The following is a 27,726-nucleotide window of genomic DNA, read 5'->3' as shown; positions in this document are numbered from 1 at the left end:
CACATAATAAATACAGTTTCACTTCACAGCTTACTGGGTTGATAACTGATTGTTCTTTGCAGTAAATAAAATGCTTCCTGTTTCAGTTTTTTAGACTTAGAATATTCTCCTGATAATTGCTAAAAGTGAAAAACTAGCCGTTTTTTTTTTTTTTTCATTTTAGTTATTGGGGATTTTTTTATTTTTTTTTCTTTTAGTCTTGTGTACCCATTGGGTGATTATCCCTTACTTCCTGTGTGTTCACAGGGACAGGAAGAGAACATAATCTATCAAATGAAGCCAAAAACAGCAGTACAAAACCCTCTTTTGTTAGTAGAGTGGGGAAGGGCTAGAACCATTTCAGACTTTATTTTACCCTCACTTTCTATCCTGTGGATTACATAAAAATTTAGAGCAATCATCTCAACGGTGACATAGACAACATTAAAAACTGAGGTTCTACCACTTCTCTCTCTACCTAAAAAAGGTCTTGTATTGCTGTTTGTGTGCCATTTGTTGAAATTCCATTCAGTTACTGCCCTTATGAACACACAGTAGTTAAAGGGAAGTCTCCCCATCAGGTACACAAATGGAAACGAAAACCTAAGAGGGGTTTCAGCCACTCCCTTCTCTATCTGAACTAGCTAAAACACTTTGGTTAGGGGGTCACTTTAAAGCAGTGGTTCTCAACCTCTCTAGTACTGTGACCCCTTGATAAAATTTCCCAAGTTGTGGGGACCCCTAACAGTAAAATTATTTTCGTAGCGTGGGTTGTCAGCACCCAAGGCAAGACAAGTAATTTGCGCCCTAACCCACGGACATTTAGCGCTCCCTGAGTCCCTTCCATTCGTACAGTATTAAAACCCCTTATGGTACATTTTAGGATGTAGCACTCTCTCTTTCTTCTCCTTTCTTTCCTTTTTATCTCTCTCAATCCTAATTTCTTGTCTTTTTTTCCCCATCCCTCTCTCTAGCCATGTTTCTTGTTCTTTCTCTTATTCTTTCTCTCCCTTTTTCTTTGTTCCTACCCCTCTTTTCCTCTCCCTTCCATGTATTCTCTATTTTTATCCATTCTCTTACTCCTTGGTGGGTGGGTGCGGGGAATGGGATGAGTGGCAGTGCTGGTGGTAGGTGGGATCAGTGGCAGCACTGGGGGGAGTTGTGATCAGCCAACTTAGGTGCTCTTGATTAAGGTCATCTGCTGATCTGAGAACTGTAGTGGGGACTTTTAATTGCAACTATAATCACAGGTAGTGTTACTCACTGTGTCTCTGGCTTCACTGTGTCTCTGACTTTGTGGTGTCTTGCAGCAGTAACACCTATGCCAAAATCAGGAGATGGGCTCTCCTCCAGCCCCTCCCACTTCACATTCCTCACCACTCAGCTGACCTCTTGTCTCTGCCCCCCAGCCATGCCGTGAACTGAATGGGCGGCTGCAAAGAGGCTGAGTGGGCGACCGCGGGCTCCAGGAACAGCCGAGCCGGGTGGCCACGTGCTCCAGGGACAGCCCTGCTGGGCGGCCGCGAAAAGAACGGGAGAGCGGTGCGGGATTCAGGAACAGCCCAGGATTCAGTGACCCCTGGCAAATTGTCATTCGACCCCCGAGGGGGTCCCGACCCCCAGGTTGAGAACCACTGCTTTAAAGGGAGACGTGTTTGGGAATTATTCTCCAGTATCACATACAGCGGTTCTCAGACAAGCAAATTACCAACGGGAGACAAAGGGTTGGACTGATGTAATACAGCAATGTCTAGAATAAAGTTATAAACCTTTGTAGCTCATAGCTCATTACTTCAGAATTAAAATGTTATTTCACCCTTTCAGAAAAAATGAAAACGTGAACTAACACCCTACACCTTACCCTCATCCCTGTCCCCGCTGTACTTATTACCTCTGTGGGTGATAAGCTGCCAGTGCCCACAATGCCAGTGTAACAGTCCGGGAATTTGAAAATCCCCACTTTTCACCACCTTCATTCTGCAGGACTTCCAAGGCAGATCAGAATGATTCTGATTGGTCAGCGCTGGCATGAAACTACCCAAAAAAGCCTTTTTTCTCAATTTGTAATTAAAAAACTGCTGCTGTATTTAAACCAAGCTAAACCTTTTAAAGTGATTGTAAAGTCTTGTTAATAAAAAAAAATAACAAACATATTATATTTACCTGCTCTGTGCAGTTGGTTTTGCACAGGGTCCCTCTTTGGTGCTCCTGGCCCCTCCCTCCTGTCAAGTGCCCCCACAGCAAGCAGGTTGCTATGGCGTCACCCGAGCCGATCTGTAGCTCCGTGTGTCCATTCAGATACAGGGGTGCTGCCATTCAGCCCCACCCTCTCTCTCCTGATTGGCTAACTGACTTTGACAGCCAAGGGAGCCAATGGCGCCGCTGCTGTGTCTCGGCCAATCAGGTGGGAGCATTCTGGACGCCCGAGAGACTCATGGACATCGCTGGACATAAATGGGGCTCAGGTATATATTGGGGGGGGGGGGGGGAAGCTACACACAGAAGGCTTTTTATCTTAATGCATAGAATGCATCAGGATAAAAAACCTTCTGCCTTTACAACTCCTTTAAGCCTAAACTTTCTGATCGCTTTTAGATCTGTTTTGGCTTCCACCAGTCAATTCAGGCCTATTACTGCTAGATAACAAATTAAATGTTGCAACCAAAACTACCTAAAAACATTTTTTTTAAGTTAAAATGTACCAGATTGGGGTGCTTGTGCTGCACTTGGGCCAAGTTAAATCTAAAAGTTTAAAGATCAATGACACATCCAAAATATGTCATGCCAGAATACAGTGTTGCTGACATGGCCAAAAAAATTACACTGTTGCCTAACGCCACATACTGCTTAAAGGCATCTCCCAAACATCCTTTGCCTAATAGTAGTAAAAATGAACAGAATTGATTTTCAAAATTTGCCCCCCCACAGGTTTCAATGGGGTTCAGATTAAAATTTGCAATTTCCAAACTTTACCTCGGATTCACTAAACAGCTTGCAAACTCAACCCAGGCCACTTTGCTAATCCCTAGTCCTCAGTAGTGATGGGCTCTAGTGTGTTCGGATCCAAGTTGCCAGGAAGCCGTCACTGCACACCGCCAATCATAGGCAGTGAGGCATTTCCTGACTGGCAGTTGCACATACACACGCTGCCTATGATTGGTGGTGTGCAGTGACGGCTTCCTGGCTTCTTAGTCCTCAGTATAATGATTGCCTTTAGACGTGGGCACAAAGTGTTCAATGCTTCAGTAGTGAAATGTATTGTGGATGATGATTGTCACAGTAGAAACAATTATAGGGCATGTGGGCTTAATGAATAAGGACTTGTTCACAACAGACACACTTGATATTGTATTCATTAACACATGGTGTGGTAACAAGCATTGTGTCACACACATTATTGTATGCTGTCGAGCAAGTTAAGGTATCTCCACTCAGTTTTCTTTAATGGGAATCTGAAACTCACAAAAAATTCAGCATTCGGGGCTTTCACATGGGGCGGATTCTGTTCCGATCAGCAGAGGATCAGTGCACAGATCACTTGATGATCAGAGCAGAGTGGGCAGATGACATTGCTACAATTGTGCAAGGCCTTGGGAACCCTGAGGTGAACAATGGTGAATGGTGGTGTTTCATAGTCCACGTTACCCCAACAGTGGTAGGGGCTTAAAGGGGTATGGTTAAATAGAAAACAAGTCTATTCGCTGTATAAACTGCGCACATATCTTATAGACCTTGTAACATTTCAATATGTTTTAGTTTTTCATGTCACAAGCAAGAGTCTCAAAGACACACATACTGTACTTCTCAGTACAAGTAACAAAAAATGAAATTCTTCCATCACATATATTTTTATGCACACACAGAAAATAGACATAGGACTAACACTTTATCTGGGTCAGAAGGATGTAACATACCGGGTGCAGGGGTCAGGTTTATGTAACATACAGAATACAAAGGTCAGAAGTATGTAACGTGAATGGAGAACAGTGGTTAAGATTATGTACTATAGATTCCAGCACAGACCGTGGAGTAGTCAGGAGTATGTAACATATATTACAGTACATCCCAGCATAATGAATTCAGAGGTCTGGGGTATATAATGTACAGCCAACATACAGTGGTCAGGACAATGCAAACTAAAGCACAGTCTACAGGGTGCAGTGACCTTAAGTATGCAACATACAGCACAGTATTCAAAGTAGAACCATCAAGAGTATGTTTCTTTTTTTCCTTTATAAATAGAATACACATGTATCTGCTGTTAAAACAATTGATGCTATTGAACAATTACGCTAAAGCTGGGCATACATGGATCGAAATTTAGCCGGTTCAGCAGGGACCGGCTGTATTTTGATCCATGTATGGCCACTGTGATTGAACAGAATCAATCAACTTCTGTTCAATCATCCTGTTGGAAAAATGTTGCTCGATCAGCCTGCAGCACTAATCTGTGTATTCCGACTGCAGGGAAGTCTCCCCGCTGTCATAATACAATGACATAGAGGGGAAGATTCCCCCAGCCACCTTGAATATTTGGATGAGGGAATCAGGTCAGTTTTTTTTTCATTCAACCCACTGGTTGAATGAAAAAAACAGACTCTTCAATGGCCAGCCTTAAAGCAGTATTAAATTGCTTTGTTGTCACCTGGTGACCTGGCAGTAACACACCTCCATTACTCTGGATGAATGAGTACAGGAGGCACAGCAGACAGCAGCATTGCCAGTCTGGGGGGAGGATAGTGTTACATGTATTAGCAGATTTAAATATACTAAACACCTTGAAGCTGAACTCCAGCTTATACTTTAAAATCAGTTGCAGAAAACAGATTTTTTTTCTGTTGGGATAAAAGTTTTACATGAATAACCTGATCATTGTAAGCACACCTGTCATTGTTAGGTGGTTTGTCTCATCCATGTAAACCGATACATTCTGCTAGAGAGCTTGAGCTTTTGAAAAACAGACCTGCTGGCTGAATCACCAGTGGAAAATAGAAAAAAGAAAGCCTAAAAAAGGAAACTAATACAGCTACCACATCTAAGAATTGTGAGCTATATTTTTTTTAAATAATGTAATAATGCTTTAATGTTAAGGTGTAAGTCTTAACTTTACACTTCTTAATGTATAGAGGAAGCCCTATTACTAAGACCTAGGAACTCAACTTTGTATTTATCAACATTACATTTTATCTGTCACTTAGTTAGGATCCTTCTGTAATGTGTCACTGTCTTGCAGTTTAACAGTGCTTCATAATTTGAGTCTTCAGTGATAATGGCAGTATTACATTCTGTTCTAACAGTCATTAAAAACACTCAAATGATTTAAGTCCAATAGCAATCCTTGTGGTCACACCAATGTTGTGTCTAAACCCAAGTTGATCAATCAATCAATCAACTTGGTACATTCAACCTGCACATTAATGGTTCAGCAGGAACTGGCCAAGATTTAAACCGTGTATGGCTGGCCTAATTCCACACATACCAATGCAGGGGATGCCTATAATAAGCCCATTGACATAAACGTGTTGTTTTGTTATATTTCAGTTTTTTAAACTAATCTTTAGCTCAGTAATCGAAATTGGTTCACAAAATATGGTTCTTTTAGCATACATCAGTCAGTTGTATTGGTAGATGTACAGTTGTGCTCATAAGTTTACATACCCAGGCAGAATTTATGATTTCTTGTCCATTTTTCAGAGAATATGAATGATAACACAAAAACTTTTCTTTCACTCGTGGTTAGTGTTTGGCTAAAGCCATTTATTATCAATCAACTGTGCTTACTCTTTTTAAATTATAATCACAACAGAAACTACCCAAATGACCCTGATCAAAAGTTTACATACCCCAGTTCTTAATACCGTGTATTGCCCCCTTTAACATCAATGACAACTTGAAGTCTTTAGTGGTTTTTGTGGATGAGGCTCTTTATCTTCTCAGATGGTAAAGCTGCCTATTCCTCTTGGCAAAAAGCCTCCAGTTCCTGTAAATTCTTGGGCTGTCTTGCATGAACTGCACATTTGAGATCTCCCTGGAGTGGCTCAATGATATTGAGGTCAGGAGACTGAGATGGCCATTCCAGAACCTTCACTTTATTCTGCTGTAGCAATGACAGGTCGACTTGGCCTTGTGTTTTGGATCATTGTCATGTTGGAATGTCCAAGTACGTCCCATGCGCAGCTTCCTGGTCGATTAATGCAAATATTCCTCCAGTATTTTTTGATAACATACTGCATTCATCTTGCCATCAATTTTTACCAAATTTGCTATGCCTTTATAGCTCACACATCCCCAAAACATCAGCGATCCACATCTGTGTTTCACAGTAGGAATGGTTTACCTTTCATCATAGGCCTTGTTGACTCCTCTCCAAATGAAGCGTTTATGGTTGTGGCCAAAAACCTACATTTTGGTCTCATCACTCCAAATGACTTTGTACCAGAAGGTTTGAGGCTTGTCTCTGTGCTGTTTGGCGTATTGTAAGCAGGATACTTTGTGGCATTTGCGTAGTAATGGCTTTCTTCTGGCGACTCGACCATGCAGCCCATCTTTCTTCAAGTTTCTCCTTATTGTGCATCTTAAAACAGCCACACCACATGTTTTCAGAGAGTCCTGCATTTCACCTGAAGTTATTAGTGGGGTTTTCTTTGCATCCCGAACAGTTTTCCTGGCAGTTGTGGCTGAAATTTTAGTTGGTCTACCTGACCTTGGTTTGGTTTCAACAGAACCCCTCATTTTCCACTTCTTGATTAGGGTTTGAACACTGCTGATTGACATTCTTAATTCCTTGGATATCTTTTTATATCCCTTTCTTGTTTTATACAGTTCAACTACCTTTTCCCACAGATCCTTTGACAATTCTTTTGCTTTCCCCATGACTCAGAATCCAGAAACGTCAGTGCGGCACTGGATGAAAGATGCAAGGGTCTGTCAGGCGTCCAGAAACCTATTAACCTTTCAGGCCGGGTTCACACTGGTACGACAAACGCTCCGACATTAGGAGCTCATGTCGCATCATGTGTGAAAAGCATTGTTTCCCTATGAGAGCTGTCTTAACTGGTGCGACACAAGTCGGTCTGACTTTGAAAATGCTGCCTGCACTACTTTGGTCTGACTTTGATCCTACTTCAGCCCATTGAATATCACTGAAGTCAGATTAAATTCGGATCTCCATCTTAACTGATCTGGCTTTGGTGCTTTTGTGCTCTGATGATCTTGGTGTGGGGGTTCCCCTTAAAATCCATACCAGACCGAAGGGCCTGGTTTGCTCTTGGAGGGGAAACCAATGCTGTTTTATTTTTAAATTTGGCATGGAGTTCCCTCTAAAGATTCATACCAGACACAAAGTGCCTGCATTGTCGGGATCAAAGTCGGATCCCCGTTCATTAAAGTCAGACAGATGTCGGACTTCAAGTCGCAGGGCAAAGTCTGATCCACAGTTGTACAACTGTTGTGTCGTATCAGTGTGAACCCGGCCTTATACACACACACACTAATTACAAGCAAACAGATCACAGGTGAGAATGGTTACCTTTAATAGCCATTCAAACCCCTTTGTGTCAACTTGTGTGCATGTTATCAGGCCAAAATTACCAGGGTATGTAAACTTTTGATCAGGGTCATTTGGGTAGTTTCTGTTGCCATTATGATTTAAAAAGAGTAAACACAGTTGATTGATAATAAATGGCTTCAGCCAAACACTATCCAGGACTGTAAGAAACGTTTTTGTGGTATGGCCAAGAAATCATAACTTCTGCCAGGGTATGTAAACTTATGAGCACAACTGTATCTATGCCTAGCCACTGTGTTTTTTTTTTGCATATACCGTATTTATCGGTGTATAACACGCACAGGCGTATAGCACGCACCTTAATTTTAGGAGAGAAGTTTCAGGAAAAAAATTTAAATTTTAAATAAAGAATTTTGAAGCAAAATAAGGGTCAGTGCCAATCAATGCAGTCTTATCAGTGCCCATCTGCAGCCTTGCCATTGCCCATTAATGAAGCCTGATCAGTGCCCATCTGCAGCCTCGCCATTGCTCATTATTGCAGCCTGATCAGTACCCATCTGCAGCCTTGCCCATCATTGCAGCCTAATCAGTGCCCATCTGCAGCCTTGCTCCTCACTGCAGCCTAATCAGTGCCCATCTGCAGCCTAATCAGTGTCCATCTGCAGCCTTGCTTCTCATTGCAGACTGATCAGTGCCCATCTGCAGCCTTGCCCATCATTGCACATCTGCAGCATTGCCCATCATTGCACATCTGCAGCCTTGCTCCTCACTGCAGCCTAATCAGTGCCCATCTGCTGCCTTGCTCCTCACTGCAGCCTGATCAGTGCCCCTCTGCAGCCTTGCCCATCATTGCACATCTGCAGCCTTGCTCCTCACTGCAGCCTGATCAGTGTCCATCTGCAGCCTTGCCATTGCCGAAATAGACAGAGCCGGATCTCCTGTGTACTCGGCCCGGCGTCACGCCCAGATCTGCCCAGTCCCGACCCTTGGCCCGGATCCTATGATGGACATAACGCCAGTCCAATGCCGGGACGTCAATGTTAGGAGCCGTCCAGGGGGCGGGACTGCGAGCCGAGCCAAGTACACAGGAGATCTGGCTCTGTCTATTTTGATGGCGCTCGTCCCCTCCGTGGCAGCCTTTATTGGCATATAACACCCACATGTAATTTTTCCCCTATTTTAAGGGGGAAAAGTTCCTGTTATATGCTGATAAATACTGTATTTGAATATGTTTAATACATTTTTAGTACAGGGATAGAACATTGAATCACAAAGTGTGGTTCCTATAGCTTATCTGTCTAGACTGTCAAACCACTGTGGATTTTATTAGCCCACTTATATTGCAGGAGAGGTCTTTTATTAGCTTACTGACACCATGATACCTTACAAACATAACAATATTTACAAACATTATAATTTAGGCTTACTGGTTTAAAATTTCCTGGCTCTATATGGTACAAATTCAGCCATAATTCATTCCTGAGGTACTGATGCAGTGAAAAGAGAGTATAGCAAATGAAGATGTAGAGGCCTTTACACTACAGAGCTTAGTTCCTTTAGAACACAGTATGGATTTAAGGTAGTTTATATATCTTATCTTTTTAGATGTAATTTTACGTCTTCTTTTTTTAGACAAAAAAATAATAATTGGGATCATCAGCTACATCTTTCCACCACATTGGCAACCTCTTGATAAAGACACATTAAAAAATGTGTTATATTTAACATTTATAATTTTGTTGCAATAATGTTTATTGCACTTTCACCAATTTACAGATAGAAAACATAGGAACAGCGATAGTTTGTGATCTTTATATTACACTCAATCTATAACATTGTACAAAACAGGCCCACAGGCCCAGGAAGGCCATCATTCAACATAATGATTCAGCATCCGTAATGTGGACTATAAGTAACAATCTGATACAGGGTCTCTGATTCCAGGATTAAAGGTTTAGAGAATGGAACCACTTGAAAGGAAATACAGCCAACTGAGGGGCATAGAGGGACCTTCAAACAAGAAAGACCAGTGGGGGGTATAATAGTATAATAATAATAATAAAAAAAAAACAAGCAGGAAAGGAAGGGGAAGAGAAGAATAAGAAAAAGTTTAATAAGGAAATCTTAAATGGTGAGTAGTGTACAGGCAATATCTGACAGTAAAGAGTGTGTGATCCATAAAAATAAAATAAAAAAGTCCCCACGCAATGGAATATATCTCTGGAGATGTTTACTAGAACTGCTGCCTCTACCAATTACTTCCACTAGGTGGAGTATAGTGCTGAAAAAAAGAAAGGAGTAGATATGGCGCTGTTCTAAACCTGATAAGGTTCAGGTGTGTTCTACTCCCCAAAAAAGGGGGAGGAAGGAGTTGTAGGTGGGGAGAAAAAATGTGAATTAAATACTGCCTATTTAGATGAGTATCAGCAACCCAAAAGAAATGTCAAATGCACTATGCCTATGTGCTCATTATGAAAATAAAATCAAAATTGAAAACTAAAATTAAAAGTATAAATGCAAATTAGTGGAAACCATTATGTGAAAAATGTGTCGGGCTGTGTGCCTGGCTAAATAGAAGGTGCAGTGTGTATTATACCAACTTGTTTATGTGACTGATAATACAATAAAAAGTGCTGTTGTGCCGGTGAAGGAATCCTTTTATGGCTCTGGTGGGCTTTCCAATTAACAGATTGTTGCCAGATTTTGTGGAATTTACACAGTCTATCATCCAAAGTGGCCATCATTTTCTCAAATGTCATACATAAGTTAATATGAGATTTAATATCCTTAAAAAAAAAAAAATGTCCAGGACCTAGCAGTTGTCTTTTTTGTAGCAGTAATAGTAAACAAACAAAATTTGATTTAGTACAGTCACTTGTTTTTGTTGTTCAGAAGAGCTTCCACTGGGTTTTTCCAGAGGGGTAAAAGAAAATGGTGTAGACTATATGGTAGGTGTGCAGCAAAAAACGTTGATTCTTTGAGGAATCCCACCAGATATATCTGAACATGCCATCGGCACTGCACCATCTAAAGCACCACATGGGGTACCTAAGTATTGCGCACAACAGACGGAAGGGCAAAATGTGACAACATATTATCAGCTTATAACTGGTTTCCATAGATAAAATGTTAATTGAGCTTTTCAAAGTGGTAAACCAGATATCTTGCCAGGCTTCTGAAAACTCTAAATCTTGTTTCCAGATATTACTGTATTTAGATGCTGAGGGGAAAGAAGATAAAACAATTGATGGCTAGATGGTGGAATTGATCCCTGGGGTATGCGGTTCCATATTACAAATCTGCTCAAATGTAGTAATTCACATAGGAGTATCAGTGTCACAACAAGGAAGATATGTAATGCTTAATTTGTATTTATCAAATCATTTCTCTAGGCTGTATAATTTAAGAATGAAAAGACACTAAGCCCAAGAGATGCAAAAAAACATAAGTACGAAGCAGATGGGAATGTGACCACAAAATAAAGCTTCTGAGACAGTCCCATCTCAGAGCAAAAAGCAAATTTCCTAAAAAAATTGAGAGGAGATGTGGAGATTAAAGCCTTACCTGAATACTAAACTTTGCCCCATACTTTAGAATGTGAGGTGACAGGGCTGGGGAGATGCGTACAATAAGCAGGGGGAGCCTTAATAGTGCATGAGTAGAGATGAAAAATAATACGTAGACCTCCAAATTCGGTCACGCATTTATATGTATTAACCCATCCTTTTAAGGGTCTGAGTAAACCTGGGTATTCAAGAGCAGAGGCTCCACTGCTGAAGTCATGAATGAGTACAGTCAAAATCAAATGTTGCTATGTTGGTAGCTTTCTTGTATCAAATGTGCTATATATATATATATATATATATATATATATATATATATATATATATATATATATATATATATACTGGGACTGTGTGAATAGGCACCAACATCCCTAGGGTCCAATAGATACAAAGACAGTTTCTTCTAGTTATGGGACTTTTATGGTGCCAAACATTGTACCAAAGTATGCACTACTATAAAACTTCAACTTTTATTATAGAAAAGTTAAAACAACTGTGATTTGAACTTGGTGTCATGCATTTTACAGGTATATTACATAATATAGATGCACAAAACTTATTCCCATTTGTTTCACAGTCAATCGCTATGTATTCCCTTCCATTCAACAGAGAGGCTCCCAGATTTAAATTAGGCTCAGGGGAAACAAAGGAATATTTATGATGCGTTTCATGGATATCCCCCCCCCCCCTACTTCCTCAGGTTCTATAAAACTATAAAATACAGTCAGAATTCATTTTTACCAATGTATAACTACGGTATATATGGTATGGCTTTCTCTTTCTAGTTCTACATATTACTACTGCAATAACTGTATATACTGTTTAGGCATATTTCTTTAAATACCTGACACTAAAATAGAAGGTTAATTCTGGACTAGAGTCATAGGCATGGTAATCATGTCCTCTACCTGTAGTAATAGAGAGAGCCACGTGTTTGGTCTATGCACAAATAATCTCTGTAGGGTAATTTCAATTAATAAATGAATGCTATATATAGTTATACATTGGTTACTTTGAATTCTGACTGTATTTTATAGTTTCACAGAACTTGAGGAAGTGGGGGTGGATACAGAGGAAATGTGTTTTAATTATTGCCTCCCCTTCCCTCCCCGTTAGATTGTAAGCTCCATGAGCAGGGTCCTCCTATTCTCTCTGTATTGAATTGTATTGTAATCGTACTGTCCCCCTTTATATTGTAAAGCACTGTGAAAACTGCTGGTGCTATATAAATCTTTATGTTTAATAATAACAATGATAATTATAATAATTGTTTCCATCTGGGAGCCTCAATCGCTTTGTAGAGGGGAATATACAGCGATTGACTGTGAAACACATGGAAATACGTTTTATGTATCTATACTATGTAATACACCTGTAAAATGCATGGTACAAAGTTAAAATCACACTTGTTTTAACTGTGTTATAATAAAAGTTGTATTTTGGTACAATTTTCGGCACCTTTAAGTCCAATAACTAAAAGAAACTGTGTTTGTGTCTTGTATCAAATGTGTGCCGTCTAAAAGGTAGCAGACTTTAGCACATTCACTTAGTGAACATCTTGTTAGATATAAATAAATAACAGCATAAGACAGCATAAGACAACGTTTGCAAGCTGTGAAGATTTTTTTTTCTAATACTGTGCTTTGTGTTCCAACAGTTTGCAAACAAGCCAGCCGATGCTACTGTTTGGATGTGTATTTAAAACCAGTGTGTTTCAGGAAGTTCAGCAAAGACCTTTCAGGGAAATCTTGAACAAACAATCAGGGGAATAAACTTTGTGTTATCACATCTCATGTGTTTCATCTGACATGTCAAAACACAATTGGGATTATAAACAAACAGAGCTCTCTGTAAAGAATGCCTATATTCTGTGTTAATTACAAACACAGCAATTGAATCCAGACTATAGAGGCTTGTATGTGTATGTTTTGGATCACTTTCCGTTACCTTCAAATATAGCATGATGGCTTTTTAAAGTGTACCTAGCCTAGTACACACAGGCCAAATAGAAACCAGCTGACCTTCAGCCCATGTGTACGACAGCCGGTCCAACAGAAGCCGGTCGGTCACCCGACCGCAGTTTTCTGGCGGAGGGGCCGCCCCCTTGTCAAAACACAATAGCTCAGCAGGGGAGATCACTGTACTAACATTGGATTCGTTAGTACAATGGCTCCAACATGAGCTGTCAGTTTTTTTTCGTTTAACATGCTGCGTTGAATGAAAAAAAAAAAAAAACTAGTAGCGTGTACAAGGCTTAAGGTTGGCCATACATTACACTGTTTTGTTGTCCAATTTTAGACTTACCAAAACCATATAATATGATGTCAAACCTAAATAATTGTGCTTTTTATGCAATCAGGAGGCCCTTGCACTACATAGTTGAAGGTAAATCTAAGGAAATTTAAGAAGAAAATTGTATAATGTATGGGCAGCATAACACTCCTCCTGAATCAATATAAAACATGACATAATTATAAAATCACATTATTTTGAGTCAATAAGTACCTAAACTACCTGGCCTTGATATATTTCCTAAACCATATGCAGCATAAATCAATAGCTGTCTGGCTATCAATGAATTATGTTTGTTCCATGTTATTAGACACTGCATTAGGTCTATTGTTTTCATTCAGTCCTAGACTGTGTGATAGACTTGTAGATAAAATAATAAGCAAGCCAAAACATTTGTTCAGTGCTAATTATCAGGAAGCAGAGAATACATCCATTATGTGCAAATTGTACGTCCCCAAGTACATATCTCTAAAAACTGCACATGAAATAATTTTTTTGAAGTTAACAAGCTTTATTATGATTATTTACAGTATATTAATGTAAGTAATGTTCAAAAGACTCCAGTTCCTCTTTACCGCACTGGCATAAGATAGTATATCAGCCTTATCAAGCCTGTTTAACAGAGATCATAGTTTTCTTGAGAATATATTTTGGTCTTCAGCATTAGTTTTATTATAAGCCATCCACGATATTAAAATCCTGATTTCACATTTATCAATTGGTGTATAGGCTGTCATCTGTGAAATGTGGGAGTAATCACTGTTATCTTTCACTTATAAACAAACATTGCTTCAGAGTTTTTTCTTGTTATGCACAGGAGTGTAGAAGCCAAAGTTCTCAATGTCCTCTGGAGTAGTGAACTCTATTTAGTGATCATTTGCTTTAAATAATAACTTTCCAGTGTGATATATGTGCATTTTTATTGCTGCGTTCTGCCTATCAGTATAAAGTCATTCTAGGTAACCTCATGTTGTTCTAGAAATAAGTAAAAAAAATATTATTTCTCTGTATCACTATGTAAATAACACAGCACATTATATGGAAGGAAGGAAAAAAGTATATGCAGGCTGTTATAGATGTGAATGAAGTGTGAAAAGAAATACAGAAGAATACAGTTAGTTTGTGCAATGGACTCCACATGTGTGAAGTCACAAATTGTAGAATTGACTAGGCAGTTTTCTTGAGAAGTGTTTTCCAGTTCTTTGAATGTGTCTGCAGTTGTAATCATCTTATAATTTTAGCTCCATAATGTTTTTATTGAGATTTGAAGTAGCATAGAGAAAGGCACAAGTATGTGCTTGCAGTCACAAGTCACTTGTAATCATTAGACAAAAGTCACTCACAACTTAAAGGGTAAGTTAGCTTTTACAAAAAAATCTGTAAGGTGAACTTACACTGGATCCTCTCTTCATCCCCCCAGCTCCCACTGATCTGGAGCCTGGCGATCATTCACACTGACACATTGGGTCGACGCTTTACCGGTCCAGGGCTTAGAAATCCCCTGTGTCGCAATCTCCTAAACGTACCTCGTCAGGAAGTATTATAAGAGTATTCTAATTGGTCAGTGCCGTCACATGGATGGCACTGACCAATCAGAACCCGCATAGCCTGTCCTGTCACCGCAGGTGAAGAGGAGAGAAAGCCGCAGGGATTTGAAATCGCCGGACTGGTAAAGTGGCGACCCGATTTGTCAGAACAGGAGATCGCCGGATTCCAGGTTAGCGGGACCGAGGAGGGTGGGGAGGGGGTCCAATGTAAGTTCACCTTACAGATTTTCTGTAAAGGTGAACTTACACTTTAAGTAGCATTTGAAAGGCATACTAACCAGTTATAGCATATGTAAATGGATGAAAAAGACCTACATCATCGATTCTCACATCATACCGCCTTAGTGAAAATATAGTTTAGAATAATACAGTCCCTAAAAAAAAAAATCTTTTCCTGGTCTGATTATGAGAGGGAGCGCATGAAATTGCTAACTGTACATCAAGTGATTAAAAAATTAGAGCTCTGGAAGATATATAGAATGCATAGGAAACTATGTGATTTGTATAGGACGTTTCTAAAAATCATATCGTTGAATCTTCCAAGAAAGAGTGAACTCCCTTTATTTACCGATCTCCAAAAGTGTTTAGCCATAATAAGGGGAGGACATTAGAAAGAAAAGACAGAGAGACAGAAACGGAGAGAGGAGAGAGGAAAAAAGAAAAAAAAAAAAGTAATCCTCTTATGATTTTATTTACTCATCCCTGATTGCATTTTCATCCACTTTCTGGCTCTTGAATGTGCTATTCCTCAGATGAAGAGAGTAGAGTGTGTGTTCTGTCTAAAGTGCTCATAGAAATGAAATGATTCACCTAATTTGATCTCTGCAATGCTCATTAGTCCCCAGGTAGCAGAAAACATTTTTGGCTGACCATCCTTGGAGTACGTGCAGTTGTCAGTGTTGACATTTTTTGGCCCTATAATGTATATTTAATAGCTTGTGTCATTAAATTGTGTCTTGGTTTGCTTCTTAAATCCACTGCACAATTTAATTTGAAGTGGCTCTGTCATGAGCAATGTATAGAATCTGACGTTACTGGGCTTTTTTTGAAAACGCTAGTTGCCTAGCTGTGTCTGACTTGAATACTTTTGAGTCACAGACCCAGAACAAGCATGCTGTAAACGATTGTCAGAAAAAGTGTCAGAATTCTGTATCCCTATACTTGGTTCAGGTCAGTGGCTTAGGCTGCATTGAAGGCAAAGCATCAGCATGTCAGCCAGGCGACTAGCATTCTCAAAGGAAGAATTCAGCAATGAAAAAAGTGGCTTAGAATAAAATTGTAGCATATGTTGCCAAATGTGTATTTCTAGGAAACGTACACTTTACATTTCTTTTGCAAAATGCAGATTCAGTTATTATGCATGTAAGACAGAAACTGCAGGACACTTTTCTTTTGCAAAATGCAGAATCAGTTAATATGCATGTACGACAGAAACTGCAGGAGGTTTCATGTTGAATCATTTTATGAGTGAAAATGAAGAGAGATAATCAAGTCCTGTAGCAAAGTAAATCTGACAGGGACACGGGAAATTCCCCATACTGAGAGCTGTTTGCTTTGCACCTGTGATGTGCTGATTTTATGCCAATTTTAGCATTTATGTAAACAAATAAATGTCTGATTAGATCTATGATATCTAAGACTTGTTTATATGCTCTATTTTTAAAACAATCATATTTTTTGCCCTTAAATCTAGGAGGATAAAGCTAAAAATCTCAAAGCCAACTAACCCATTAACGCTCAAAATTGGACATAAAGAGGTTGATTTACTAAAGAAAAATGCAAGTGCAGTTGCTCTAGATCTAAGGGGAAGCTCTGAAATGAGGAGGAGCTCTGCTGGTTTCTATTATCCAATGATGTGAAAGCAAAAATGTTGTTTTTTTATTTTTCTTGCATGTGATTGGGTATTCTTTGCAAAGCGGAGCTTTACCTCATTTACTAAGCTCTGGAGCAACTGCACTTGTAAATCAACCCCAGTATGTGATTTAATGCAAATGTATTGGACTGTTTTTAGACCCCTTTCACACTTAGGCGCTCAAAAACTGGCCATAAAACGTCAGGTGTTTTTGCGGTGTTAGCGGTGCACTTTTTTAAGGTCACATGACCTTAAAAAAAAGGAAAAAATACCCATTTTGTGGCGCTTTTGAAGCGCTTTGGATGAGCTTCCTATTAATTTCATTTCGTTTTTGAGGTGCCTTTTAAAGAGCTCCAAACATGCCCCAAAGATGCTGCTTGCATGACTATCTGACTGTGTCCTGTATAGTGTATGTGAAATAGAGCAGCACTAAAACTACCCTCTTTTAAGTCATACCATAAAAAACAGAAGCTTTAAATTTAGTTACAGTTTTTCTAAATACCCTGATAGTGATACTAGGATGCAAGTAAAAATGCATGTTTGTTTGATAGATCCTCTTATGAGTGATACAATTATAAGTTACAACTTCAACAGGTTTTAATCCAAAGGAAAACTGGACAAACTGGAATCATTGCATAAGTCCACAATTGTGACAAAATTGCGCCAGCAGAGCAAAAAAAAAATGCATCAGTCTATAGGTTGCTGTGCTCTATAATAAAGGTGTCCGTCTCCAAAAAATGGTGTCTTCATGAAAAAACGTGTCCGTGCTTCACCACTGTGTATTCAAAAAAGTGGCCGCTTACCAGAACCAAGGATCCTCATAGGATCATATTGCATGTGTGGGATATCTCAGCAGGGAGGAATCAGCTGTAGGAAGATCGCTCACCCGGATCTGGAAGCCCAGGTCCTCCCCGTGGTCTGCCAACAAATGAAAGATCCACCAGAGTCAAAAAAACAGCCAATGACCACTCTTATACTGCCTAGACATGGATATTTGTCATTCTTTTATGGATTTCTCACTCTTCCCAATAAGTCTGAGAAAGGGCACAATCAAACATCAAGCTTTCCCGGAATTAAAAAAGGAAAAAACAAGGAAGAGTGAGAAATCCATAAAAGAATGACAGTTATCCGTGTCTAGGTGGTATAAGAGTGGTCATCGGCTGTTTTTTTTTTACTCTGGTGGATCTTTCATTTGTTGGTGGACCACAGGGAGGACCTGAGCCTCCAGATCCGGGTGAGCGATCTTCCTACAGCTGTTTGGAAATGGACACCTTTATAGAACACACCAACCTATAGACTTATGCTTTTTTTATTGCTCTGCTGGTGCAATTTTGGCACAATTGTGAACTTATGCACTGTTTTGAGTTTTCAGTTTTAAATTTTGTTGTTAACATTATATGTATACTTAGTCACTTTATTTGATTATTCACCTTAAGATCATTATTGCAATTTGATAATTGGTCATTAGACAGTGCACTTATTATTTTTTACTATTACACTTTTATCCCACCTCCAAGGATTTTTTGTGCAGCTGTCTTTTTTGGTTAAGTGCAACCTTCTTATAATTTAATAAATTGGAACCATTGGTTAATTTTTTGCAAGCTCTATAGAGGGACATCAAGTATAAACATTTCAGAACAAAACAGAATATTTATAATCTGCTTCAACAGCAAATAAGCATGTGCAGTTTCTTATAATTTAACCCTGTTCATATGTTTTTTTTAAATTAATTTTACCATGGTGATGACATGTTTAACAGCAGTGCTATTATTATTAAACCATGCTCATTTAAATAACTGTCAGGGGAAAACTGACCATAGTGACATGTTTGTTTTTTTAAAGTGCCTTTTTAGGTGCACACAGGTATTAGAAAATTGCTTTTTTTTTTTTTTACTAAAATATTGTTATCTACCCATTGGCAACAAGATGTAAGCCTCATTACTAATATGATGTTTATACAACCATGTGTTTTTCATTCAGTATTGCTGCATTGTTAACTTGGCTACTTTAAAGCAACTGTATGGGCTTTGTGTGAAAGGAAGTCTAACGTAACATGTAAGTGGCCTGTAAATAAAGCAATAACTACACAAAGAAATGTTTGTTACTTCCTAATAGGTTTATGAAAACTAACCATAATATGTTGGCACTATATAAATAAAGCATTATAAAGAGTTCCTCTACCTTACCCTAATACTAGTAAATGATAAAGTTTTAGACTTTTATTGCAAAGTCTCACAGCAGTACATTGTACCCAAACCTCCATGTTAACATTTAATTTGCCCTATTGACCACGCTGAACAACGTTCTTGCTTTTTATTGACGAATATAGCCCTATGTAGGTCCAGTTTTCTAACACTGTGGGGTTTTTTTTTTTAGCTTTTTGAAGTCTTGAGACATACTTAATGTGATAGATCTTTATGCTTTATGCTTCCTTGCCAGGTCCCTGAACACATTTTCTCTTCTTGTGAATCCCTAATTTTCATGGAATTACCTTACTGAGTGAAATAATACATATGCACTTGAAACCAACATGTTGTTGTTTTCCCAGATATAATCATGCCATGGAGTAGTTGAAATGGCCTGTGACTGAAAGTAAAGGGGGGCGAAGTGACATAGATAAGTTAACTGGGTTTGGCTTTCTTTGAGAATTGTTGGTGAATCTAAAGCCAGCCAAAGTTTGAATCTCAGCCAGTACAGCAGGCACCGGCTGAGATTTAAACCATGTAGAGGCAGGCTGATTGTACCTAAGCTGATCAATCAATCAACTTGGGTACAACCAGCCTGTCCGATTTTTCATGTGATTATTCATGCCACTATAGCCGCAGGAAATAATCACTGTGTATTCTACTGGCTGTGATGGCTCCCCCTTCCGGTAGAGCACAATAGCTCCGTGGGAGGGATTCCCCCATCAGTACTGACTGTGTTGGTGGGGAAATCAAGCAATTTTCTTTCCTGCAACTCATGGTTGTGATATGTTCTCTTATTCAGCCCCTTGGAGAAACACAATTCACTCTGACCTCTCTCAAATGGTAATACACTTACCCTTCAATGTCAACCACTTAAATTAATAAGATGATTAGACAAAGCATGTTGTATAAATAACCTCTGATACAGCTCAAACATCCCAGAGGTACATAGTAACTGTTAAATGTTCAACACTCCTTCAGACCATCATATAAGAGGACAAAAATAATTGCACAACCTTCTTTATTAAAATCGGTAAAAACACACAGCAAGTACACTCACAATTTTCCATTCTAACTCTCAACACTGAGTATAAATGGGCAAACGTGTATAATCATGATTATCACACCTGTAGCAGAGGGCCACACCAGTACAATAGTACATTTTTAAACAATTTTCATATCTGCTAAGCAGCCAACAAGTTAATACTTTCCATTCAGTATGGAGTTTACAATACATGGTCAGATGTTTCTGTCTTGTCCCAAAAGTAAGACCAGTGTTAAGTCTTTTACATGGGGACGGTTGTTCAATAATTATTACTGGCCTGTGAATGTAACATTATTCTGTACATGGCAGTACTGGATACTAGTCATGCATTATTGCATTGTTAGAGAAGTGTCTGGACCGGCACCATTTGCAGACACCTAAACATTTTTATAAAAATGTAAAAGCTAATAACTAGTAATTGTTGTTTCTTCCTTCCTTCCTGACCCTCAGTGATCTGCCTCTCCTCACCTTCACAGTAACATTTTTATACCACATTCCTTGGGTCACTACCTGGCAGGTATCTGCACACTGCATGTGGCTTGATGTTGCTGCCTCAGTGAGCCACCCAAAGTTGCTGCTTAGTCACTGCCACCCTTTATACTTATGCCGACAGCACTCTGTGCTGCTCTCCCTCACCTAACTACAGCTCCTTGCTGCAGACAGCTCTGTCTTTGCTGCCTGGTTTCCTCCACTGCTGCGACCCACTCAGGGATGTCAATATTGAATCTCTGAAAGGAGCTACTGCCAGATGCCCACTGATAACACTTTCCACCCAAGCTCCCCTACCTCCTCAAAGCATCCTTGCCCGGAGTCACTGATCAGTTCCCTTAGCTTTCCACCTGGCTTAGCAGCTACTGAAAAAGATGGGGCAATGCTGATGAGTTGGTGTTGCCTCAATTAGCTGTAGAAGTGTACGGGAGTGTACGGGAGGATGAGCTGGAATGCTGGATACACATGGCTGTGTGGGGACTGCTGTGTGCCCCCTTACTCAACACTCAGCTGCAGGAACCCCCCTCACATCAGTACCTTCACATTCTCAACTCTGAACACTCCTCATGCACCCACCACCATATCTAAATGCCTAAACACACCCCTTCCTCACTCAACACCACAGCTAATGCCTGACCCCACTCCTCCACTGGTCTCATCACCACACCTGAAAGCCTAATCCCACCCCTCAACACCTAAACCCATCTTTCCTCAACTCGGATGGCTCGGATCTAGGCCAGTTCCGCAAGGACCAGCTGAGATTCGGTCCATCTATGGGCAGTCTGATTGTACCCAAGTCGATCCATCGGTCGACTAGGGCACAACCAGGATGTCGGATTTCTAGCATGCGATTATTGCCAGTGGATTTAGTCACTAACAATAATCATTGTGTTCTCCTGGCAGGGATGGTTCCCCATGCCCCTCCACCACTGGGAGAACACAACAGCTCCACGGGAGGGATTCCCCAATCAACACTTACTGTGTCAATGGGGGAATCTAGTGATTTTCTTTCTTGCAACACGTGGTTGTAGGAAATAAAATTGCATAATCTATGGGCTGCATATCTCCACCCCTTCCTTGCCCCCACCATCACACTTCCACCCCTCCCCATACTTCTAACACCACACCTGAATGCCAGTTCCCCTTCCCCACCCCTCCTAAGCTCTCTCCACCACACCTGAACCGCTACCCCCACCAGGAATGACTGGTGGGCAATATCAGGTATGATAGAGGGGGAAATAATTTGTTGTCTGCTAAATATATTACTACACGCTCACTTGATTTCACAAATTTTGTACTATAATAAAAAAGATTGTTTTTAACATTTTAATGTTTTGTGTGCTCTATTAAATTAGCACCTAAAAAGGCCTATGAAACAGCCAGTCTGTTGGAATTATTTCTCTTTAACCTCCCTGGCGGTATGATTATGTCAGATTTTTGATGCTGAAAGCGGTACATTGATTTGCATGGAAATTTGGCATTTTATATTGTAGGCCTGTAATTCTTATGAATAACTCACTTAAATCTGTCCAAACAAGAGTCTAGTAGACATCCCGGGTATGATAAAGTTTGAAACACAAAATCATAAGTTATACCGTAATATAATAAATAACTATAAATATTATAACAAATAATAATAAAATGTGTTCAATAATGTAATCAAATCAAAAACACTGAAATTTGCTCAGTTGCAGAATTGTCACTGTCATCACTTTCGGTGTTTGATGACTAATATCTCCACAAATCATTATCGCTCAGTTCTGCAAGTGATTCTAATTTACGATTGCTGTTTTCTAGCTGGTCTAAAACCGCTTTTGAGGTAAGGAGACACTTTTTGGTTGCTATGAACATTCCCAAGTTAACAGGCAGAAAGAACAGTATATATAATGTAAAACTGCATGCAGGGCACTGGACAAAGCATTAGGGACAAAATAAATAATTTTATACAGTTTGATACAGTAATGTAATCTGTAAGATTACAGTGTACTGTATGTGTTTTGTGTTTTTCACTTTTTGAATTTGGCGCCGGGCTCTGTCCCCGTGTATCGCAGTTTAGTTTAAGTTATAAACTAACCATTTAAAAAAATCTCAAAAATGTGTTTTTAAAATTTTGACTTATTTGGAAAAGAAATAGCTGGATACAAGTTTTTTATATTTAGGAAAAATTCAGAAACTTCATTTGAAACTAAAGCAGCTGTACTTATATTGGCACACCTGAAATTGTACTATATGTTATAATTTACCCTATACAAAATGCTAGGGTTGATTTACTAAAGGAATAGAGTATGTTTACTTTTCAAATGGAACAATTTTCCAGTTAGCTTAGTGAATGACTTGCAAATGTTTGCAAAAAATACCCATGTCACTGAACATTTAAAAAACAGAATTTTTTTTTCCTTGCACTTGATTGGATGATTAAAGACTTCCCATATTCACTAATAATTTTCACTTATTTTAAAAAACTTTTAAAGTCCTGAAACCAAAGGAGGCATTCGTAATTGCATCTCTTCATCGTGGCCTCTTAGCATCCATCGATAAAAGGATGCATATTTACTCCTTCCCTTCCTTCTAGGTCAACAGTGATTCTTCGCTTTGCTGTGGGCGACAACTGCTATCAGCTTGTGGCTCTTTCTTATGTTCCAAGAGTATTCACAAAGGTCCTCATTCCAGTTTTGGGGTATCTAGAGATATTCCATTAATCAGATATTGGACTCTATTATTTTTTTCATGATGCAGACCTTGGAGGCCTTCCAGTGGATCCTGAATTTGAAAAATAATCTCTGATTCTGTCAAACTGCTTGAAGTATCTGGGTCTTCTAAGTACCTTTCAGTCCAAGGTTTTTCTACCCCAAGAGCAGTTGATTTGCTCAGTTCCACTTATTAAACTTTGAAATGGAACATTGGTCCAGTCTTTCTCTGGACAACATGAACTGATTGCATCCTCTGCCATGATGAGTTCTGCCCCCAGCATTTTGGCAGGGCAGGGTGTTTTTTCTCTTATATCAGAATATTGTCACGATTAATACTAGTCTTGGTGCAGAGTTCTGGATTATGTGTCTGTTCAGGATTGTTTGTCTTTGGAGGAATTTATGCTTCCAACCAACATCCTGGAATTGCAAGCATTTTATCTTTTACTTCAATGGCCCCCCTGACTGTTCATCCAATCTAGGCTTAATCAAAACAATGACTTACTTCAATAATCAGTGGAAAACCTAGTGTGTTTTGTTGGTGATGAAGGTAGAATCTCTCCTGTTCTGGGTGAAGTGAACTAGCTGGCAGATTTTTTTTTCAACAGCTGTCCGGACCCAGGAGAATGGTCTCTCTATCTGGAGGTGTTCTAGGACCTATGTCTGTGTTGGGGAACATCCAGACAGGGATTGGTCTTGGAACAACAAGAAGCTGGAAAGGTTTGTTTCCTGAACTCAGGCCCAGATGGCAGATGCAGCTGATGCTCTGGTAGCACTGTGAGATCAGTATACCTTGAACTATGTATTTCCTCTGCTGAAACTTTGAACTCGTCTACTTCATAATATTGTGGATGAGAACATTCCAGTCATTATCATGGCTGCAAATTGGCCTTGGAGCCTTGGAGAGTATGGTACATTGACCTCTGTCAGCTGACGCTTCATGGCCTCTACCAGACCAGCCTGTTGTCTCAGTGATCAATATTTCACTCTGCTTCTCGGTCGCTGGGGAAATGGGGAATTTTTGATTTTGTATTCTGACCATTTCATAAGCTAGTAACTCTGCTTTCCGCAAAATTTGTTATGTCACATAAAATACTTTTTTTATTTTGCTGGTGTGTCTTTTTTTTCTTCTCATTTGCCTTTTCAGTAAAGCATGTTTTTTTCTTTCCTGCAGTTGAGGGTAGAACAGCACTTGACCTTTAGTACCATTTAAAACTAAGGCCTCTGCCCAGTCTGTTCCTTTTTAACATCTTTTTGCTAACTATTCACTGATTCGTACCTGCATTCAAGGTGCTACATGCGTTGCTACCCTTGCTAGGCTTCTACTCCAACATGGGATTCAAATCTAGTAATGGCAGTGTTACAAAGACCTCATTCCGAACATATTTTTGGTTTTGGTATGTTGTAAGATATCCCTTCTTGGGCCATCGCTTCAGCCAGAAAGGTTTCTGAGCTATCAGCATAATCCTATGGGGAGCCCCATTTATTCTTACACAAAGACAGTTTGTGAAAAGTAAACCGTGAGACTTTAGAAATTGCTGTATATTTTTTCTTAGCTTGAAATGACCAATTTATGCATTTGTAATGCAATTTTAATAGTTCCCAGTTTATTTTTTCAAACAGTCAGATTTGGTGGCAGAAACCAATGGAATGATACATTCTTATGTTAGTATAAATCTCTAAAGTACAAGGTTAATAGATTTTTTTTTTTTTACACTGACAAGGAAATTCATATAACCAACATGTTATTACCTGGAATACAATTGGCAATATAAAGTAGGGGTAATAAATATGGTGAGATAAAATCCCATTGCTTTGTTTGCATTACTTTAAACTGCATTTTCCTGCAGAGGCCATAAGAAGCAAATGACCTAAACTGAAGCCATTTCTTTACATGAATGTAGAAGTAAAGTCGATGTTGCTGTGCATGTTTTTTACTTTTTGGGTTATGTGATAATAAGATAACTACTGTTAAAACTATTTTACTATTATTCAATATCATTAAATTATATATGTACAAAAAACGGATGGTTTAAAGATATCTTTAGGTACAAGATGGTGGTTAGATTTGCCCAAATGCCAAAAGATCTTTATTACAAAAAATCTTTCCACATGCATGCATGTTTTAATTTACTGTTTACTGTTACTGTGGAGAGAGGAGGGAAAACCCTCAGCAGATTTTCCAGTACCAGATTATCTTGAAGGGGAAAAGGGGTTGTAACTGGCCAGGAAAATCCAACCTAGTCAATCCATTCTCCCCCTGTGGTTGGGTCTGTCAAGGTTGAGCAAGGTTGTGTATGATTGTTTTCTTATGCAACTGTAGTTAGGAAGATTAGGTGAATATACTCCTACAGTATGTCTAGAGTTATCGTCTAGAGTTACAAAGTTCAATCAATGCACTAATGTTTATTGCATGTGACATTAGTATTTTATATGACATGTGATACTTAAAATGTCAATTCACTACCGTTAAATACCGCATTTGCAGTAATTTCCACCAGTGTGGTAATTATCTGCTGTAAATACCATAAAAAATGTGATATCACATTAAAGTCAATTCACATGAAAAATACATTTGGTAATTATCTTATGGTCTAGCCATTTGATATTTAATAAATGCACAAAATTAGAATTGAAACATTTAACAGCGGTATTACTACCACTGCTAAATGTGACAGCTCCAGCTCAGGACTATTGGTTGTCAGGAAGCCAGCAGCTGTCAAAATCCTAACAACCAGTGACTCATCCCTGCCTGGCTCATTCAGCTGTCAGCTAAGGATTCCTGGCTGACAGATACATGTAAACAAAGGGACACCCCACGCACCCAAACCCTGCCTCTTTCTTTATTCTGGCGACGTGGACTGAAGATTTAATTTGATGAGAGGGATGCAACAGGATCAGATGCCTCAAATTTTTTATTTTAGTAAAGGACTTGTCATCTCTGCATTTGTTTTAAGTTTTATATTTGTTTGTGAATGAGTAGTGGTAACATGCTGCAGAAGGAGGTTTTGCCAGGCTAACATGACCAAGTCTGAGCATTTAGTTTGCCCGGTCCATGAACAGAGTTTGAGGCAGCTCCTGCCTCGCCTCAAACTGCAGTTATATCCCTATTTATCACATTTGAAAGATTTGGCACAGCATATGCAGCAGAGCAAAGAACCAGAGCTTATAAACACTTTAGATCATGCCAGGGAAGGAAGAAACAAATATAATTGAGAGTGTGGTGTTTTTTTTAAGTTTCTTATATACTTTTCTTTATGCGGACATTTCCATGACCGACTTTATCTTTAGATTATATTCAATAAAATGGAAAAAGGCTTTGTAGCAATACAAGATTTTGCTCAGCTTCTTTGTAGCTGAGTGAGGAGAGAAAATCAATTGCATTTTGTACTTAGTAAGGAGGAACACCCGGTAAATTGTGTTGTATGTTGTGTTTTGTCTGCAGCTGCCAAAACCGGTGTCTAAAGTTATCTTTGATTGACTGATATGCTGTCTCTAATTAATATTACCCAAAATAAAGTAAAAACATTCTTATAATGTAAATGAGATATACAGTAGATTCTGTATATTTGTCTCATTATAACTTATCATTTTGATTTTGATGCTTTTGATGTTTAGATCAAGTTACTGAAGAATTTATTTTTGCTTCTTCTGCAGCACTGCAGTGACAATGCCCATCACTGTCAGTCTGACATGAACATTGTAGGTGCCTGGAAGAGGGGATATACTGGGAAGAATGTTGTGGTTACTATTTTGGATGATGGGATTGAAAGAAACCATCCTGACTTGATGCAGAATTACGTAAGTATTTTGGGAAAATTCTTTGAAATGTAATTTGTCAGCTAACTGTACATTGAATGCAAAAAAACAAATACAACTAAAACCTTGAATAATATTACTGATATATAGGGTTGCTTTCCAAAGACATAAATACTCATAAATACCAACCCAGAAAAAAAGCTAGAACTCTCATTCTTGCAGACAGTGGCATTTTTCTTAAATCCCAACTAAACCTTTTAAATCAGCTAAATACCTTCCAGGTGCATCAAACAAAAGGTGTTCAAAGCCTTATGCCGTGTACACACGACCAGTCATTTTTCGACAGCAAAGGTCCAACGGAATTAATCCGCCGGACAATTCGATCGTGTGTGAGCTTCATCGGACCTTTGCTGTCGAAAAATCAGACGGACTTTAGAAATAGAATGTGTTTCAGACCTTTCTGACGGACTCGAGTCCGGTCGAACAATCTGTTCGTCTGTATGCTAGTCCGACGGACAAACAACGACGCAAGGGCAGCTATTGGCTACTGGCTATGAACTTCCTTATTTTAGTCCGGTCGTACGTCATTATGTTCGAATGAGTCAGACTTTGGTGTGATCATGTGTAGGCAAGTCCGTTACGTTGAAACTCCGTCGAAAGTTCGTCAAAAAGTCATCAGAGTTCAGTCCGTCGAAAGTCCGCTCGTGTGTACACGGCATAACAGTTTCTTTCTAAAGCAACCACAACCTGAGTGGAAAAGCCTGTGTCCTGCCAGCATGAAACAGAGTGGGACTTTAGCTCTCTGAGGCAAAGCAGT

General features: G+C 39.3%; 1 protein-coding gene across 3 annotated transcripts in view; it reads left to right on the top strand.

Annotated features, from left to right (window-relative positions):
- PCSK5 (proprotein convertase subtilisin/kexin type 5) overlaps nucleotides 1–27,726 on the top strand; it is a 635,867-nt gene that overhangs the window by 127,592 nt on the left and 480,549 nt on the right. For all 3 annotated transcript variants that reach the window (XM_073634106.1, XM_073634125.1, XM_073634116.1), the window contains exon 4: nucleotides 26,808–26,951. In XM_073634106.1, the coding sequence (XP_073490207.1) occupies nucleotides 26,808–26,951 (144 nt within the window). The remainder of the gene's footprint in view (nucleotides 1–26,807; nucleotides 26,952–27,726) is intronic.

Source organism: Aquarana catesbeiana, linkage group LG01 (genome assembly GCF_042186555.1).
Source record: "Aquarana catesbeiana isolate 2022-GZ linkage group LG01, ASM4218655v1, whole genome shotgun sequence".
NCBI classification, from domain to species: domain Eukaryota; kingdom Metazoa; phylum Chordata; class Amphibia; order Anura; family Ranidae; genus Aquarana; species Aquarana catesbeiana.
Note: the sequence above shows the minus strand (reverse complement) of the source record. Positions and strands in the feature narration are given on the sequence as shown.